Source organism: Oryzias melastigma, linkage group LG22 (genome assembly GCF_002922805.2).
Source record: "Oryzias melastigma strain HK-1 linkage group LG22, ASM292280v2, whole genome shotgun sequence".
Taxonomy (NCBI): domain Eukaryota; kingdom Metazoa; phylum Chordata; class Actinopteri; order Beloniformes; family Adrianichthyidae; genus Oryzias; species Oryzias melastigma.
Genome location: NC_050533.1, coordinates 24307812 through 24326522, shown reverse-complemented (window position 1 = coordinate 24326522; position 18711 = coordinate 24307812). Strand labels below are relative to the sequence as shown.

The 18711-nt window shown below is 42.1% G+C and overlaps 1 protein-coding gene across 2 annotated transcripts in view; it reads right to left on the bottom strand.

Moving 5' to 3' along the window:
• syne2b (spectrin repeat containing, nuclear envelope 2b) overlaps positions 1–18711 on the bottom strand; it is a 183159-nt gene that overhangs the window by 18819 nt on the left and 145629 nt on the right. For both annotated transcript variants that reach the window (XM_024267764.2, XM_024266355.2), the window contains 12 exons: positions 17925–18129; positions 17575–17757; positions 17283–17387; positions 16016–16170; positions 15495–15642; positions 15331–15425; positions 14613–14844; positions 14269–14463; positions 12931–13056; positions 10316–10471; positions 9237–9395; positions 8223–8389 (listed from right to left, as the gene is read on the bottom strand). In XM_024267764.2, coding sequence (XP_024123532.2) covers positions 8223–8389; positions 9237–9395; positions 10316–10471; positions 12931–13056; positions 14269–14463; positions 14613–14844; positions 15331–15425; positions 15495–15642; positions 16016–16170; positions 17283–17387; positions 17575–17757; positions 17925–18129 — 1926 coding nt within the window. The remainder of the gene's footprint in view (positions 1–8222; positions 8390–9236; positions 9396–10315; positions 10472–12930; positions 13057–14268; positions 14464–14612; positions 14845–15330; positions 15426–15494; positions 15643–16015; positions 16171–17282; positions 17388–17574; positions 17758–17924; positions 18130–18711) is intronic.

Sequence of the window (18711 nt, the reverse complement as noted above, 5' to 3'; positions counted from 1 at the left end):
CATTTATTGCACTTGTCTGTGTTAAAAATATTTCTTTCACCTGCATTGAACAGTTTTCAGGTAAAAATAAAATTTCAAAGTGAAAACAAATATTTCATGTGGACTAATCCTGAGTGGGATTCGAACCCACGACCTTCTGAATGTGAGTCCGCAGCCATAACCACTTGACCGTCTAGTGGCGGAATCTGGAATGCATGTCAAACTTAAATTTAAACATGACATTCTGGATTGCGAAATCAGGAAGTCATTGTTGATGGTTTAAAAGCATCAAAAATGGATCAACCCCCCCCATGTGACCAGTTTGTCATTTATTGTGTTTGTCTGTGTTAAAAATATTTCTTTCACCGGCATTGAACAGTTGTCAGGTAAAAATAAAATTTAAAAGTAACACAATGTTCATGGTTTAAGAGCATCGAAAGTGAATCAACCCCCCCAACCCCCCTCATGTCACCAGTTTGTCATTGTTGATGGTTTAAGGTGATCACCACAACACTACTTTGAGAAGGGGAGGGGGGCATTGCAGCAGAAGCTGAAAGTTTCAGGGATTCTAGTGTTAAAAGTGAGAGTCAGGATTTGATTCTTTAAACCAGGGATGTCAAACTCAAACGTACAGGGGGTCAAAATCCAAAACACACCAAGCCGAACAGGATTTACAATTATTTAATACTTTAAAACGACATTTTTTAAATTTTTACAACTGTAAGTTTTTAACATAATTATAAACTAGATATATAGCATTACCTACGTGGATGCTAGTGTGAATGCTGTAAGCTGAATTTGACCACCAAAGATGATGCTGAAATTGAAAAAAAAAAAAAAAAAAAAAANNCTGATAGTGCTGATAGCTGAATTTGCCTAAATTGTTAGTTAAAAATCCTGAAGCTGATAGCTGAAAACTGTGAAGTTGATTGTCAGTTAAAATATTAGCTAAATTCCAAATTAGCCTAAAAACCTTTTTAAAAAACTAGGTTAGCCAAAACAGCTAGCATGTAGCTGACAAAATAGCTAAACTTCAATATAGCCTAAAAAAAATTAAAAAGAAAAGCCTAAATAAGCCAAAACAGCTAGCATGTAGCTAAAATATTAGCTATACTACAAAATAACCTAAAAAAATCTTAGTAAATGACAAAATAGTCCAAAATATATAAACATATTTTTGTCGAAATTATACAAGTTAGAAATAAGCTCAAGATAACATCGGGTCATTAATAACAATAAAATAAAATGATCTGGAGGGCTGATAAAATTACCCGGAGTGCTAGATCCGGCCCCCGGGCCTCAACTTTGAAACGTGGTTTAAAGACTCCAACAAAAATGTTGTTTAAGGTGTTTTTTAACATGTTCTGTTCCTAAATGACCTCAAATGCATTTAAATCAGGAGAGCATGCAGGATGCCGCAGTAGAGTGAGGTTCTCTTCCTACAAATAGTGCTTTGTCAGGCGGGCATCGTGAACATCAGATGTTTTTAGCCCTCACACAGACAGATTCACTTCTTTGGGTCTTTCTGATGCCTTGATAAGTAAATCTGAAGTGTTTTGTTCACAGTTGGACTGATCCACCGACTGTTCTCCACAGATTCCAGCTCATGCCCTCACTCACACTTCAGGCTGTGACATATAGAGGGGTCTACTGCTTTGACAGCAGAGCAGCTGTCGGTTCAGACCTCGCTAAAAGCAGACGCAGTCAGGCTTCAGTGTGGCGGCGATGCACCCCCGCCCATCACAGCCCCCTCTCAGCCGTCTGACATCCACTCCTCCGGGATGACTGTGAGCGTGCTGCCCTGCCTTCGTCCACACACGCACAAACAAAAGCAAAGCAGCACCCCCTCCCGTCATTACCATAACAAAACGCTGAGCCTGCCCCCTCCATCTGCCTGCCATCCAGATGCTCTGAGGCGTGGCGAGGGAGGAGGGACCACATACTCAGCTGTTGGCGAGAACAAGCCCCGCCCACCACCTACTCTGTCCACCCCCCTCCACAAACATCTGCACTCAGGAGCAAAGTCCTTCAAATGAGTCACACTTTGATCAAATGAAATGATTACATTTTTAGATCAACTTTTTTGAGTTGCACATTTTCTGACAAACGGTTTGCAGTGATAATTTCACTGTGTGAGCATGCACGAAGCTCTGTGCATGAGTCACTCACACTGAGCCTTGTGGAGGAACAAAATTGATTGATTGGTTTATTTTTCAAGCATAATTGAAAATACAGGACAAAAAAATGAGGCGGATCTTTGTCTAAACACTGAGAAAAACAAGAATTGTATCAGTTGGGTGTGTTTTTTCTGAACCAGATCTTTGGAGCTTCTAATGACACCAAGATCAGTGGAAACAACAACAGCAGGAGTGTCAAACTCACACAGGGGGCCAAAATCCAAACACACCTTAGGTCACGGGCTGAACAGGATAAACATTTATTGAACACTCTAAAACTACATTATTAAAACTTAAAACCGTAACTTTTTAACATAATTATGAACTAAATATATACACTGTAATAATGCTAGTGTGAATGCTGTAAGCTGAATTTGGGTGCTGAAGATGTTAGTGCTGCTAGCTGAAGATGCTGAAATTGATAGCTGAAAACGCTGAAGCTGATAGCCAGCTAAAATGTTAGCTAAATGCCAAATTAGCCTAAAAAAAAAAAAAAAAAAAAAAGCCTACTTAATTAGCCAAAACAGCTAGCATGTAGCTGAAAAAACAGCTAAACAACAAAATATCCGAAAAAATGGAAAAAGCCTAAATTATCCTAAGTATTAGCTAAATTCCAAAACAGCTTGAAAAAAAGGCCTAAATTAGCCAAAACAACTAGCATGCAGCTGAAAAATTAGCTCCAAAATGGCCTGGAAAATGTTAAATGCCAAAATAGTAAAAAAAAAAAAAAAAAGCTATCAGAATGCCAATTTTTACAACTGTAAAACTTTTTAGCATAATTATGAATAATAAAAAGGCAGGAATATTATTCCAGATTAAATCAACCTAAACATCTAATAATTGTCAATATTTTACTCTGCATAAAAATATATTTTGTTAAAATTATACAAGTTAAAAATAAGCAAAAGATAACATAAAATAATCTGGAGGGCTGGATAGAACTACCCAGAGGGCCGGTTCCGGCCCCCGGGCCTTGACTTTGACCTGTGATCTACAGAATTAGCATCTCAGCTCCTTTAGTCTTGAAACAGCCTCTTTGACCTGAGAGGAAGTCCTGTTCGTACATGTGTTTCTCTGATGCTAGCTGAAGCACTCAAACTGCTGCTGGAGGAAGACCAAACGTGCAAAGACTTATGAGAGCAGGGTTGCTTAAAAAGCAAGCGGGACACTAGTGCTCGAGGTTTGCAGATGGACACTTTTACTTTCATCGTATCCATGAAAGGTTTTATGGTGAGAAATGTCCCAGAAGGTGAGGCTGAGCAGGTGCTGCTCCAGGGTTTGGAGCCCAGTCTTTGTTCTCTCAGCTATAAAACCACCTCAGCACCAAAAGTGAGACATACACTACATCAGAGCGTCCTCTTTTCAACATTTCAATGATGGAACAACATCATCACCGTGGCAACCAAGCTTCCACAAAAAAAAAAAAAAGCTGTTTCTTTTCTTTCTCTGTGTTAAACACTGTGGGTGAGAAAACCTGACATGAAGACACGAGATGGAGCGGCAGGACGGAAACATCAGCCTCCCATGATGGTCCACACAGAAGCCCCCCCCCCACTCCAAGGGTGATTGCTCATCACTACAAAGGCTCGTGTCAGCAGACGGCAGCTGCTGGGCCGGTGACGGAGCCCTCGGCCTGCCGTTGGGGACAAAGGCGAGCAGCGGCCAGAGTACACACGTCTAATCCCTCTGCAAGTCAGCAGTCCTGCCGTCTCGCTGAGTGTGGCGAGGTGGAGTCAGAGGCTGAGGCTTCAGTCAGCCGCCAAGCTGAGTCACATTCACCTGAACTCCACCTCATCCAGTGATGATCTCTGCTGGGGGGCGAACAGTGTTCCTGCAGATGAGACCATCACTGACATGCTGACAGAAAGGACTGCAGACTTCTCAATTCTTTAGAGAAGTGGTTCCCAACTCCCGGGCCGTTGACCAGTACCGGTCCGTGGGACAGGATGGTACCGGGCCACATTTAACAGACACACAACCTACATTTTTCACAGCTTTATTCATAATCTGATTCTAGAGGAAGTTTCATTTTGAAAAAACTACTGGATTTTCTCTACGACATCCGACTCATTCTTGCTGGAACTCAATCTGTTACTTTTTAATGCGGCTGCACCGACGGCTAAACTGAAACCCCAAGCTAGCAAAGTTAACAATTTTTCTTTCTTTTTGGCAGAAAAGATCCAGTGAAGGACCAGAAGGAGAGCCTTTCACTTCAAAATAAAATAAAATTGCATATAAGAAACAAAAATTTTCATCCAAATATGGATTTATAGTGACAGTTGTTCCCACATCCCATAATAACAATTCAGCAACCGGCTGTCTAACAGTACAAGGATGTTGCTAATAACATTGTTCAATTCACATTTATCATTATATTTAGAAAATAACAGTTTTAATGCCTTTTTTTGTTATTCAGTTGAAGTTCGCATCTGATTTTGAAGCTTCCACTTTGACAGTTTTGGATTTCGGAAAAATGTATATCACATTTTAATGGTTGCGACATGAAATCTATATCTATCAATAATATCTATATCTTTATCTATTAAACCTGGTGTCAGCTAATATATCGATATATCACCCATCCCTAATTATGATCACAGAAGAGATCCACTTATTTATAATAACAGACCAAAGCGAAATTCCTACACACACCTGCTTTCACACTGTGGATTCAAACCAAAGCTTTATTAACCCTTTAACACCTGAGCTCCAGTGTTTATGTTCTTTGATTCACTGTAAATTTTCAACTGCTAACACAATAATTTCAGTAGATTCTGAAGGGTTAAAAAGTTACAGTATGTTGAAGATTTTGTGTTTAAGCGTCACCGACGACGCCTGAACAAACATCATTTTATTGTTGAAAATCCTTCCGGAAGCGTACATCCACTTCAATGGGTAGACCCATCCTCATCATGTTCTCTGAGGGTCTCACCTCTGAACAATAATCCAATTACAAAAAACCTGAACACCAAATCCTGACAAACCCCCTGCATCCATGTGGGCGGGGCTTATTCTGACCATGACATTAAACGACGTCACTCCATATGGCATGATGTAAATGATCACAAAAGAGATGCATTCATCACAGCACAGTGTCTCCAACCAAACCTGAGGACGGAGAGAAGAGCCACGTACCAAACCACCGCCATATGGCAGCTCACCACCCTCCCCCCAACGCACCAATCAGGAAAGGGCTTAAGTCCTCAGTTCAGTCATTGTATGAATGCTCATCTGACTGTCAAAACACAAGCATGTTTGACAAGCTCTTCACACTGATTTTCTATGGTTTGGTGGAAGTTTCCCCCTAAATGTGAGCCTGATGTGAGGGTAACGTTCAGTCCAGAGACAGAGGAATTATACTGAGAAGAAGACATATGAAAAGCAGAGAATTACATCGTTGCTTAAGAAAAATGGTTTGGTCCTGCAGGTTTTACCTCAAATATGAAGTCACCTCGCAGTGAAATTACTGTTAAAGCTAAGCCATGCAAGCTAACCCTTAGCCTCACTCTGATTCAGTGGCGGGCCGTCAGGGCCTGCAAGGCCTTCTCTGCTGGCCTAAAAATATCTGAATCACAGACTGATATTAATTATTATTTATTTCCGTGAATACGTATTCTATAATTCCAAATGCTCTGTCTTCGTCCTTTCATTGCTGTCTCCCTGGTTGCGCTGCTTCCAGACGTGTATTTTCCTATTTAAGCATTAACCAATCACATTGCAGCACCATTTGTTGCTAGGGTCAAAGAAATCTGCCCGGAGGCCTTCACAATCAGTTCTGCGGGCCCTGTAGCATAAAATAATTGTCGACCAAACTGTTGCTTCAACCAATCAGATTTGGAGTAGGCGACACCAAGGCCAGCTAGCAGGCGCACGGAAACGTCATCATTTTCACGAGCCTTGATTGGATAGCTCGCAGCTCGCTCTGGTTCTGCGTTATGTGACGGACACAGGTGCCGAGGAGCGGCGTGTCAGGTTTGAAGATGTTGCCAGTGGAAAGCGTCTCATCGTCTGATTTTTGGTGGAAAATGAATGTCTGGGTAAAGTTGTGGCACAGTTTTGTCTGGCACGGGTAAAGGAGTTCCGTGACTCCGTTGAGCGGGAGTGAAGCTGATACGAGGAAATCTACGAGGCCCCTGAACTCACCGCGGGCGCTCCGAGCTCACGAACAGGTGCAGCGCAAAATCCTCGCGCGCACTACCGACAATATTATTTTCCAGACACAGACCAGATTTCAAGATCACAAAAACTGATGTTTGTCTCCCTCCTGGACCACAAGAGGCTTCAGGAATACCAGAACATTTTCCAGCTTATCACAGCCACGGAACACTTTCCATCTGCGAAACGCACGGATTCTGCACGACAGAGTGATTGAAATCTTCTTGAGGATAGAAAGGATGGATTTTGTGTTTAAATAATCTGGATTTTTGGTGAGTAAAATTTTGCTATCTCCCTACATAATATTGAAATTTTATCAGGTTATTTTTTATGCTTTTGGTGTGTGTGTGGCAGCTGTACCTGCACTAGAAGTTTTATTGCCATAAAATAGTTATTGAGGGTTGGATTGATTCAGATGGAGCACTACTGAAGGCCTAGGTGTGAAATGCACGGCCCGCCACTGCTCTGATTACGTTTTGGCTAGAGTCTGTCTCTTGTTTCCCCAACAGACTGAAGCAGGTTTAAACGTGCTGAAGCACACGGACAGACACACTTTACCTAATGAGCTATGCCACTGGACTTCTCTGTAGCTTGGTTTGCATCCGCCTAAACCATGTGTCAACGTCGAGGCCCGGGGGCCAGATCCGGCCCTCCAGGTAATTCTATCCGGCCCTCCAGATCATTTTATTTTATTGTGATTAATGACCTGATGTTATCTGTCACTTATTTCTAACTCGTATATTTTTGACAGTACATATTTTATGGAGAGTAAACTATTGTAAGTTATTTAAGATTTAAGTTGATTTATTCTGGGATAATATTCCTGCATTTTTATTATTCATAATTATGTTAAAAAGTTATGGTTTAAAAGTTTTAAAAATTGGCATTCTGGTAGCTTTTTGGACTATTTTGGTATTCACTAAGATTTTTTAGGCTGTTTTGGAGTTTAGCTAATATTTCAGCTACATGCTAGCTGTTTTGGCTAATTTAGGCTTTTTATAGTTTTTTAGGCTGGTTTAGATTTAGGCTAATACTTACACGTTAGCTGTTTTGGCTAATGTAGGCTTTTTTTCAAGTTTTAGACTATTTTAAAGTTTAGCTAATTTTTCAGCAACATGCTAGCTATGAGTTTCAGCGTTTTTAGCTATCAGCACTAGCATCTTCAGCGGCCAAATTCATCTTACAGCATTCACACTAGCATTATCACAGGTAATGCTATATATCTAGTTCATAACTATGTTAAAAATGTATGTTTTTATAGTTTTAAAAATGTAGTTTTAGAGTGTAAAATAAATGTTTATCCTGTTCGACCTAAGGACTGTTTTGTATTTTGGCCTCTTGTGCGATTGAGTTTGACACCTCTGGCCTAAAGCCAGTTCGGCTTCAACACAGCTGATGAATCCTTTTTATTTTAAGGCACAGGGCTGCGCTTCTGCTTCAACCTCTGAGCTCCTCACTAGCAGGACACTCATCGCCCCCTGCAGCACCTCCCTGCACCCATCATCTCCCAGCTCGAGCGAGGTTTGTGGATTAAAAAAGCTTTAAATAGGCTTTTGCTCCGATAATCTACGGGACAGCTCTGTTGTTGCGGCACAGGAGAGGCATGGACACCATACAAACAGCACAGCACATTAGTTTACACATTACTGAAGACTGGTGAAGGACATCATGAAACAGAGAAGAGCATGTGGGACCAGAGAAGCTCTGACACTGATGTGGATTGTCAGTCTCCCCTATATTCATGTTTTTAAGCAGCAGGTTTGGGTCCAGTCTGAATCAACCGTCATCAATTCTTACTCAGCAATACTAAACACTTTTGTTCCTAACCCTAAGTTCAACAAGAAAGCCAATAGAAGGTTCTGTCTTTGTCTGGTCAGTGTCAAAGCTGTGGTTTGTGCGGCCTGTTCTTACCGGGCATCGATGTGGTCGAACAGGTGCTGCCAGCGGTCGCTGACGTCCTTCAGCGTGTTGTTGATCTCTGCTTCTTTAGTCTTGTTGCTGGCTGTCATGAGCTGCTCTCCGAGCTGCTTCAGGTGGGTTTTATTCTCACTGAACAGGTTCATCTCCTCCATGCAGTCCTAAATGACACATTAGTGAAAACATTTACACAGGATTGAAGAAAAACAATCACGTTTTCTGTCACTTTAACATTGTTTTAGTGCTGTAAACTATTCAATTATTCACTTTTGTTTACTCATATTTAAAGTTTACTTTTGGAATTAGAGGATTTATTTAATAAAAATCAACAAAATAAAAGCCTGTGAGTGATCCACAGATCTGTGGGGAATCCGGACTGATACTTTCATTCACTGATAAATCAACAAATATTTATTTTTCTATTTTTTCTTGCAAAACAAAAACACTTTTGGCATTTAAAGTCCCCTCTATAACAATTATCATTTAAAAAAAAAATGTTCTCAGTAGCGTTTTAATGATGATTATGAAGTTTTTCACCAAAATAATTCAACCTAAATGGCCTAAAAAGCCTTTTTTCATGTCGATCTGAAGCCTCTGTTTCAAAATCTCCTCTGAGGGGGCGTGGCTTTTGCTGCCCCGCCCCTGATCCCCCCCTGTCTTCTTAAGAAAGTCATGGTAGGGCCCCTTTAAATGTTGTAGTTCAGGACTTGAGAGTTTAGGAAATGCATTTGCTGCCCTGCACCCCCACCCCCTATGGTGGCTCTCTGTCCACCATAACAAACGCAGCACAAAGGAGATCCATGTGGTCCCTTTGGGTCAGAAACATCTGCCGTTAGCTCTGTGCTTTTGAAAAGTATAGAGCAAAAACAAGAAAAAGATTACATTTTCTTAAGTGTTTCAACTCCAGCTTCAAGAAACGTGGACTGTCATTGCTGCAGAGTAAACTGAAGTAGGAGGACCTCATGAGACGGAGACGTCTGTGGATCTATAACAGTCTCAGACTCTCACCTTCTTCAGCTTCTCCACCATTTCTTCAATGTTGAGGTCAGAGGTGTGAGCCACCTTGTTCTCCATCTGCACCAGCCAGTCACACAGCTCCTTGTTCTTCTCGTTGAAGATGATCCAGGCATTCAGACGGTCTGCTATCTCCTGTTTACGCAGAGACACCTGAAGCAAACAGGACAAGCTTCAGCTGCCATCCTTCAGTAAGTGTATGGTGAGTGTCTGTTCAGCTCAAAAAACTGCTTCGGAGGGGTCAGTTGGGACAGGTGGAGGTTTGATCTTTATACCACTACGTCCGCACTGTTTATCTATGCTTGTTTTAAATTAAAATCTTTTTACTTTCTTTTAATTTTATTTTAATGATTTGAATGATGATGAATGACATTTTTACTATTTCTTTTGATTGTTTCTTTTAATGTTTTATGTAAACCGATGTTATCTTTTAATCATTTCCAACTTGTATAATTTTTACAAAATATATATTTTATGGAGAGTAAAATATTGAAAGTTATTTAAGGTTTAAGTTGATTTATTCTGGAATAATATTCCTGCCTTTTTATTATTCATAATTATGTTAAAAAGTTACAGTTTTAAAAATTGACACTCTTGACCATTTTGCCATTTACTAAGATTAGACTATTTTGGAGTTTAGTAATATTTCAGCAACATGCTAGATGTTTTGGCTAACCTAAGTTTTTTTTTTTTTTTTTCGGGTTAATTTGGCATTTAGCTAAAATTTTTAGCTATCAGCTTCAGCGTTTTTAGCTATCAATTTCAGCATCTTCTTCTACCACCAACTGACATGTTTGGTTACCCTTTAACACCTGAGGCGTCGTCAGTGATTCTTAACAACAAAATCTTTAACGTACAGTAACTTTTCAACCGTTAACACAATAATTCGGGTAGATTTTGAAAGAGAAAAGTAGCTCACGATGTGTTGAAAAGTTACAGTAAATCAAGAATTATTGAGGGTTGTGGAGTCATGAACTCCCCTGGCTTGGTGAAACCACATCACAGAAAGTGATCAATGACGTCATATTCAGGATTTAAAGCAAACAAGTTCAAATAACTCCGTTGTGTCCAACCTTGAAGCAGAGTTCCTCCCACTGGCAGTGAAGCTGCTCCACCTGCTCCTGCAGCAGCAGCATGTCGTCTGCGATGATGTACTGGGACAGGTCCGTCTTCATGGTGCTCAGCTCCGTCAGGCTCTCAGCCCAGTCCTCCAGGGAGTCCTCGATCTCCTGCATACCATAACACGGAGCACAGCCGGCCGTCAGTGACCCTCCTCCACAGCACCGCCGTCCCGCTGCTCTGCCCCTCGCTTTATTCTGTCACGGTTTTTTTCCTTGTTTCTCCCCGCCCAGACAGAGGATTACGGCCTGCAGGCTGGGGGAAGGGTGACTGCTGAGGGGCAAGGGAGGGACTGACGGAGGGAGACGACTGATGGTCAGTTTGACACAAACATTATTTCACCCCTCAGTCAAAGAGGTGGAGAAGAGAACAGCTGTGGTAACCTCCCTGCTTCATTATGATAACAACGGAGCTACGACTCTGTATCAGCCTCACACCTCCGTCTGTCTGAGCACAGCTCTAAGACACGCCAACGATCAGCGTAGGGCTGGGATTGTCTGATAGAGCACATGTGTCGAAGTCAAGGCCCGTGGGCCGGTTCCGGCCCTTCAAGTAATTCTATCCGGTCCTCCAGATCATTTTATTTTATTGTTATTAATGAACAGATGTTATCTTGTGTTCATTTCTTACTTGTATAATTTTGACAAGATATATTTTTATGGAGAGTAAAATATTGAAAGTTATTTAAGGTTTAAGTTGATTTATTCTGGAATAATATTCCTGCTTTTTATTATTCATCATTATGTTGGAAAGTTACAGTTTCAAAGTTTTAAAAATTGGCATTCTGCTAGATTTTTGGACTATTTTAGCATTTACTAAGATTTTTAGGCTATTTTGGAGATTTGCTACTATTTCAGCTACATGATAGCTGTTTGATGAATTCAGGCTTTTCTTTTTAAGTTTTTTAGGCTGTGTACTGGCTATCAGATTCAGCATCTTCAGCTGCCAAATTAAGCTTACAGAAGGGGTGTTTAATTCAATCGCACAAGGGGCCAGAATCAAAACACATTTTGAACACTCTTATAGTAAATTTTGTGAACTTTAAAACAGTAACATTTTAACATAATTATGAACTAGATAGCATTACCTGCAATAATCCTAGTGTGAATGCTGTAAGCTGAATTTGGCTGCTGAAGAAGCTAGAGCTGATAGCTGAAGATGCTGAAATTGATTGCTAAAAATGTGGAAGCTAATAGCTAATTTTAAAATGTCCAAAACATCCAGCATGTAGCTGAAATATTAGCTAAACTCAAAATTGCCTAAAAAATCTTAGTAAATGTCAAAATAGTCGTTAAAATGTTAAAATTGTAACTTTTCAACATAATAAAAAAAATTGAGTTTGAGAACATTGGACTAATAAAAACCTAAAATCAATCAAAGAAAAGTAGCTGGATTACACATTTGAGCAAAACTTTATTGAAATTCTATGAATTAAAAAAAACACAGTTTCAAAATGTCCATTAAATCATAATTTTGCGATAAAGCACAAACCAACTCACGCGCTAATACGTCATTAAAAACACGGCGATGGATGAGAACAAGTATTTTTGATTTGATTCACTAAAAGAGAGCATTTGGGTGAAGTCACTGAAGTGTGTGGCACGAAGATGAAATCTTAGGTGATTTTACGGAGGAGCTGCACGATTCTGTATGCGCAACTTACAAAGATCTGGGAACGCCGTTGGACCTCTCGTGGCGCCCGCTCTGCAGCGCTCAGGACACTTCATACCAAGAAGCGCATTTATTTGAAAAAGTGTTTCCATTACAGTTTTGCAAAAAAAGTCTAATCTGATTCTCCCCAAATACCACCTCCTCTTAGCGCAAAAACATTTTTTTTCGGAAAATGCAGCTATTTTCGAAATTTTGGTGTTTCCATTAAGATAATTTATAATTGAAATTCCAATTTGCGAAATTTCAGAGTCAATGGAAACACAGTTAGTATGTAGGTGAAGAAACACCTGCATGTTCTGAGCTTTTATGCAGCTTTTGACCTATTGTTGCAGTTACTGTCTTCCCACTGTTGTCTTACTACAAATGTTCCAGTTTTCCTGGTTCTCTGTGACTTTCTGGTCCACTTCAAACCTCACCCGTCGCTCCTACTTAAACCTTTAACACCTGAGGGGTTGTCGGTGACGCTTAAACACAAAATATTTAACATACAGTAACTTTTCAAGTTACAGTATGTTACAGTAAATCAAAGAACATAAACACTAGAGCTCAGGTGTAAAGGGTCTGGTTCTTCTGGAGCTTTCTTCTGGTTCTTCCAGCCTCACTTGATGTTCTAGGATTACACCCAAAACCTTTCAAAACACTGTTATAGGCCGTCCCCCCAAGATTCAAAAATCCAACCAGATGTCTCATTTTAACAAATTATGATCGATGCCCAGCTCCAGTTGGTGTGCCTACACTTCCTTGTTCGGTGCAGAAAGACCTTTATTCTTGTTCTTACTCAGATCAACTGTCCTAACCAACTGAACGTCACTCTGTCAACTATAGCTCCACCCACTGAAGGCCAGCTGACCTGTCTTTAAAAACTCTGCGCTGTACATCTGCAGCTGGAAGGTCTCACCTCGTGGAGCTCCTGGGCTCTCTGCAGCTCGCCGTCACAGTCCGGCACGGTCCGGTTCAGTCTGGTCCTCAGCTCTTTCAGGTGCAGCATGCTGTCCAGCAGCCCAGCGTCACAGCGCTCCCAGTTCTAACAGAGGACACTTGGTGAATCACAAAGGGGTGTGGCGGCGCGTCAAAGAGCCGACGTTCCTCCACAGCAACAGGAGCCTCTTTTGTCTCAAACTTTCCCAAGCAGTCGTTAATTAGAGCAGATTGGATTAAGCTACTGCCTGTCTGCAGAGACAGATGGAGGCTGAGGCCGTCTTCACAGCCAGATTAAATATAAACTCGGACCAGAAAAAGCTACGGCTGATTGAGGACATGAAGACGAGACGCTGAGAAGAAGCCAGACTGACACCAATGAGATTATACCAGTAGGTCATTTCTGCTCCTGGTCTTCCTCACTGGAGTCTTCTGAAAGTTTTTCAAAACTGAAAATAATGGGCCGTCCGATGACAGCGCTTTAAATCAGGGGTCCCCAAGCTTTTTCTTATGAGGGCCACATAACAGTTTTCTTCTCTGATGTGGGCCGAGGTCGGTTTGTAGGGTAACAAAAAAGTGTAACAATCACAGTATAAACGTAAACATGTACGGTTTTCCAGAAAACCACACATAGCCAAATCTTAAATAATTCATTTCTGTCATCTTCATAGAAATAAAAAAACTAAAACACTTTAAAAACTAGATATATAGCTAATAGCTGAAGATGCTGAAACTGATCACCAAATATGCTGAAAAGCTGAAGTTAATAGCTGAAAACAGTGAAGCTGATCAGAAAAAATATTAGCAAATAGCCAAAATTAGCCTAAAAAACTGGTAAAATGTCTCAGTTACCTAAAACAGCTAGCATAAAGCTTCAATATTATCGAAACTCCAAAACAGGTCTCGATTAACGTTTCTGTGTGTGGGGGGCCAGGAAAATGTGGAGGGGGGCCTGATCCGGCCCGCGGGCCGTAGTTTGGGGAGCCCTGCTTTAAAGGCTCTGCTTCTGCAGAAAATCCCAGTGAAGAAGCTGAAGCCTGTTCCACCACTGCTGTGCTGGTGAGCCGTGATGGGAGGTCAGGGTCACACGCAGCTCAGATTAACAAACAACTGTGAAACTCCGTCACGAGAATCAGGTCAGGCCAAGCAAACTCAACCGAGGAAGAAACGAATACATCCTCAACCCTTATATTGTGTTTGGGTCAAAACTAACCAGGTTTCAGACTTTGACCCAAACATATGTAAGGTACAGTTTTTAAACCATTTTTATCCAGAATCCCTTCATCCCACACGGAGGAACCGACTTCAGGGGCGGTACCTGGATGATGGCCTCGGTCAGGTCCATGCGCTTGCCCAGCAGCCTGTGGAGGTTGTCCCACTCCTCCTGCAGCGCCCCCAGATCCATCTGCAGCTGAGTCTGCGTCTCCTCGTCGCCCATGGAGAAGAGCTGGCGGCCAACCTCCAGAGTGTGGATGAAGGTGCTCTGGTACCTGTGGAACAGCAGCTCTGTGTGCTGGAGGGGGAGGAAGAAACTGGTTTGATGATGCTGATAGGAGAATGATGGAGCAGTATGACTGATAGAACGTTTCTGTGATCATCATGATCACTTCATGAAGTGAGCATGTGTGTTAAAGGTGTTGGTGATGTGGGCGTCCTCCTCACCTGCAGCTCCTGAAGGGAGTGTCGCAGCTCCTGCAGGCTGCAGCGGGCGGGGCCTGCAGGGGGAAGCAGGGTCTGAGCGTCCGACAAGAATCTCTGCAGCTTCCTCAGGCTGCGGCTGTACTCATGCCAGTGCTTCACCAGCCCCTCCACTAGGGAGCGCCGCTGAACAGCCCGCTGCACCGCCCCCTGCCAGAGCTCCCTGAGCTGGGCCATCTTCAGGACGAAGCCGCTCCTTCAGGAGAAAAAAACATCTGCAGTTATAGGTTCTGTCTGGCCCGTGTGTGTTTAGGGGTTTGAACCTCATGTGTCAGAGGATCCCCACCCCCTCTGGGTCTTTCTAAAGTCAACATGGAGTCCCTAATGCAGTTTTACATCTTCTATGGTTGATAAAAACCTAAAGCTGGAATAACTTGATAGTCTCTCAACGTCATTCATGTCATGTTAATGTTGACTTTCTTTCACAAAGCTCATTCTTTCAATAAGTTTGGGTTCTTGGTTCCTGGTAGGACTGTGACATCATCATAAGTGATCTTAAAGCACATGTGGTTTCTCTGATACCTGCAGGCGGAGAGACGCACAGGCCAATTCTGGAATAATATTCCTGCCTTTTTGCACTACATCTATTGCTCTTGAAATCTTTTTAAGCCTTTCAAAGAATCAGAAAGACCTGTCCTGAAGTTTAGTGCAAGAACTTTTTCCCTCGGAGGAATCATCTCACCTGTCCTCCACCTGTCCTTTCTGCAGCAGGAGGAGAGCTTCAGCAACAACGGAGTGTAGAATCTGATGAGCGACGAGGAGCTCAGCCTGAAACCGCTGGAACACAAAGACTCATCAGAATCTCTGTCAAAGTGATCCTCTGTGTCCTGTGGGGGTGGGGGGTACCTTGTGTATGCATAGCTGCTGCCTGAGGCCGCCATAGGAGCCGGCGATGTCCACAGCCAGACTGTCCTCCATCCTCTGCAGGAAGCTCATCCAACTCTCACACTTCTGCTCAAACGTCTGACTCCTCAGCGCCTCAGTCTGCAGCTCGCTGCACAGAGAAGGTAACCTTCACCGCATGCATTCAGTCTGTTCTTAAACAACAAACGCTCGCCTCAGGGCGATACGCAAAAGCAAAGAAGCTCCAAACAAATCCAAGTTATTACAACTGTGAGGCTGAGCTGCTTTTCTCCTTTAGAATCTGGTTGAAAACTTTCAGTAAATCAAAGAACATAAACACTGGATAATCCAGATTTTGTTTTTGTTATTTTTTTCTGTCAGATTTCTTTTTTTTTACAGATTGTGCTCTGACATTTGATGAAATCTGCAGGAAAACACCTCATAAAGTTAGAACAATGGAAGAATGAGTGTCCAGGACAGCAGAAGAATCAGGACCGTTCCTCCTGCACCTCTGCTTTACTGACCTGCAGGCCTCCTCTGCTCTGGAGGAGGCGTCGGCCCAGCCACGGTTGAGGCGCTGCAGACGGCGAGCGCTGACGTCACCCAGCATCAGGCTGCGGCCCAGCTCATTCAGCACGTCCAGGTCAGCAGACAGGCCGCTCAGCTCCAGGAGGCCAGACTGTAAACAGATGGTGACTGCAGAGGGATCACGGCAGGCTGGACGGACGCACATGTGACCCCACGGCTGAGGACCAACACGGACGCTCCAGTCTGACTCTTTGTGATCAGAACTTCTGGATCCATTCATCTAAAAAGCCAACACGTTGTGATGTCCTCCTTCCATTCTGCTCAGGAACTGTCACAGCTGACATCAGCTTCAGTCTGAATCTGATCCAGAAACTGACAGGAACCTGAGCAGCCTTCACGCAGCAACATCCACGACATTCAAGTTCAGAGAAAACTAAGCTGAAATCTTTCTAATGAATGAACTCTTGGTTTTTAAGAAAAATCTAAATAAAAAAAACATGTGAAATGATACTTGTCTGTTCAATGATATAAAGCAGGAGTGTCAAACTCAATCATACAAAGGGGTCAAAATACAAGACACACATTAGATCGTGAACTGAACAGGAGAAACATTTATTGAACACTCTAAAACTGACTTTTTAAAACTTTAGAACTGTAACTTTTTAACATGATTATGAGTTAAATATATAGCATTACCTGTGATAATGCTAGTGTGAATGCTGTAAGATGAATTTGATGTTAGTGCTGATAGCTGAAAACACTAAAGATGATAGCTAAAAACGCTGAAGCTGATAGCAAACTAAAATATTTGCTAAATGCCAAATTAACCTAAAAAAAACAAACAAAAAAATATAACTTAGCTTAGCCAAAACAGCTAGCATGTAGCTGAAATATTAGCAAAACTCCAGAACAGCCTAAAACAATCTTAATAAATGCCAAAATAGATCAAAACGCTAGTAGAATGTCAATTTTTAAAATTTTAATACTGTAACTTTTTAACATAATTATGAATAATAAAAAGGCAGGAATATTATTCCAGAATAAATCAACTTAAACCTTAAATAACTTTCAACATTTTACTCTCCAAAAAAACACATTTTGTCAAAATTTTACAAGTTAGAAATAAGCGTAAGATAACATCGGGTCATTAATAGAAGTAAAATAAAATGATCTGGAGGGCCGGATCCGGCCCCCGGGCCTTGACTCTGACACATGTGGTCTAAAGGAACGTAAGGGCATACTAACGCTCATGAGGTGACTCACCTGGTCCGTGTCGACCATGTCGTCCAGACGCTGATGCCAAACCTGCAGACTCTTCTCCAGGGACTCCAGGATCTGTTCAAACTCCTGCAACCTCTGAAGCTCCTCCTACAGAAGAGAGGCGGGGCCCAAACAAGTCTTAATTTGTAGGTCAGTGTGACATGCCGAGCGCAAAGCAGCTTCAGATTATCAGCTGTAAATGGGAAATGACCGCAGCAGGAAGGCAGAGAGGATTTCTGAGCTCAGAGTCACTCGGCGACTGTGAAACACGAATCCCTCACTCATGAAGCCGTACCTGCAGCTGACCCAGCCTCTGAGAGAGCTGCTGGCCGAGCCGCAGGACTCCTCGTGACAGCAAGCGGCTCTCTGATTGGATCAAGGCGGCGGCTGAAGGATCCAGGAGGCTGACCAAGTCCTTGGAGGCTTTCAGCACCCCCTCCAGGTCAGACTGCAGGGACTTGGTTCTGCTCAGCAGACTCTGAAACAAACAAAGGCCTGTGAGTGTGGAAGGAGCAGCTTCCAACACTGACTGAAAGTGGAGATGGAGAAGAAAGAAAAGCAAAGAGGAAACTGTCACAGAGATCCCAATGGAATCAGTTCTGGTCATTCTTTTGTCCGATTACCAGAGATGACAGACAGTCTCACCTGGACGTTGTGAGTCTTTGTAGTCGTTTGCTCCGTAGAGGTTTCCTGTCCGGGCTCAACTTTCAGCTCTGAGGTGACGTCAGTCTGAAGTGCTTGCAGTCGCCCAGAGGCAGATCCAGCCAGCTGAGAGTGAACCCCCCAGGCCTGAAGGATGTCCTGACTCCTGAGGAGCTGCTGGTCCAGAGTTCCCAACACTTTGGTCCAGCTGGAAAGCAGAGAATCACTTTGTTTCTTTAAATACAAGCTTTTACAAACAGTATAATATCACAAAAAAGAGTCTTCGTTTCCATAATTCCTTTCAAATAGTTAACTTTCATAAACTATAGATTCAGGACCCACTATTTAAGTCACGAGTCAAAGTCAAGGCCCAGGGGCCGGATGTGGCCCTCCTGCTAATGATATCCGACCCTCCAGATCATTTTATTTTATTGCTGTTAATGACCCGATGTTATCTTGCACTTATTTCTAACTTGTTTAAGTTTGACAGAATATATTTTTATGGAAAGTAAAATATTGAAAGTTATTTAAGGTTTGATTTATTCTGGAATAATATTCCTTTATTTATGGTTACAGCTTTAAAGTTTTAAAAATTGTCATCCTTCTAGGTTTTTGGACTTTTTTGGCATTCATCAAGATTTTTTTAGGCTATTGTGGAGTTTGGCTAATATTTCAGCAACACGCTAGCTGTTTTGGCTAATTTAAGCTTTTTACAGTTTTTTTAGGATATTTTGAAGATTAGATATTTCTTCAGTTACATGCTAGCTGCTTTGGCTAAATTAGGCTTTTC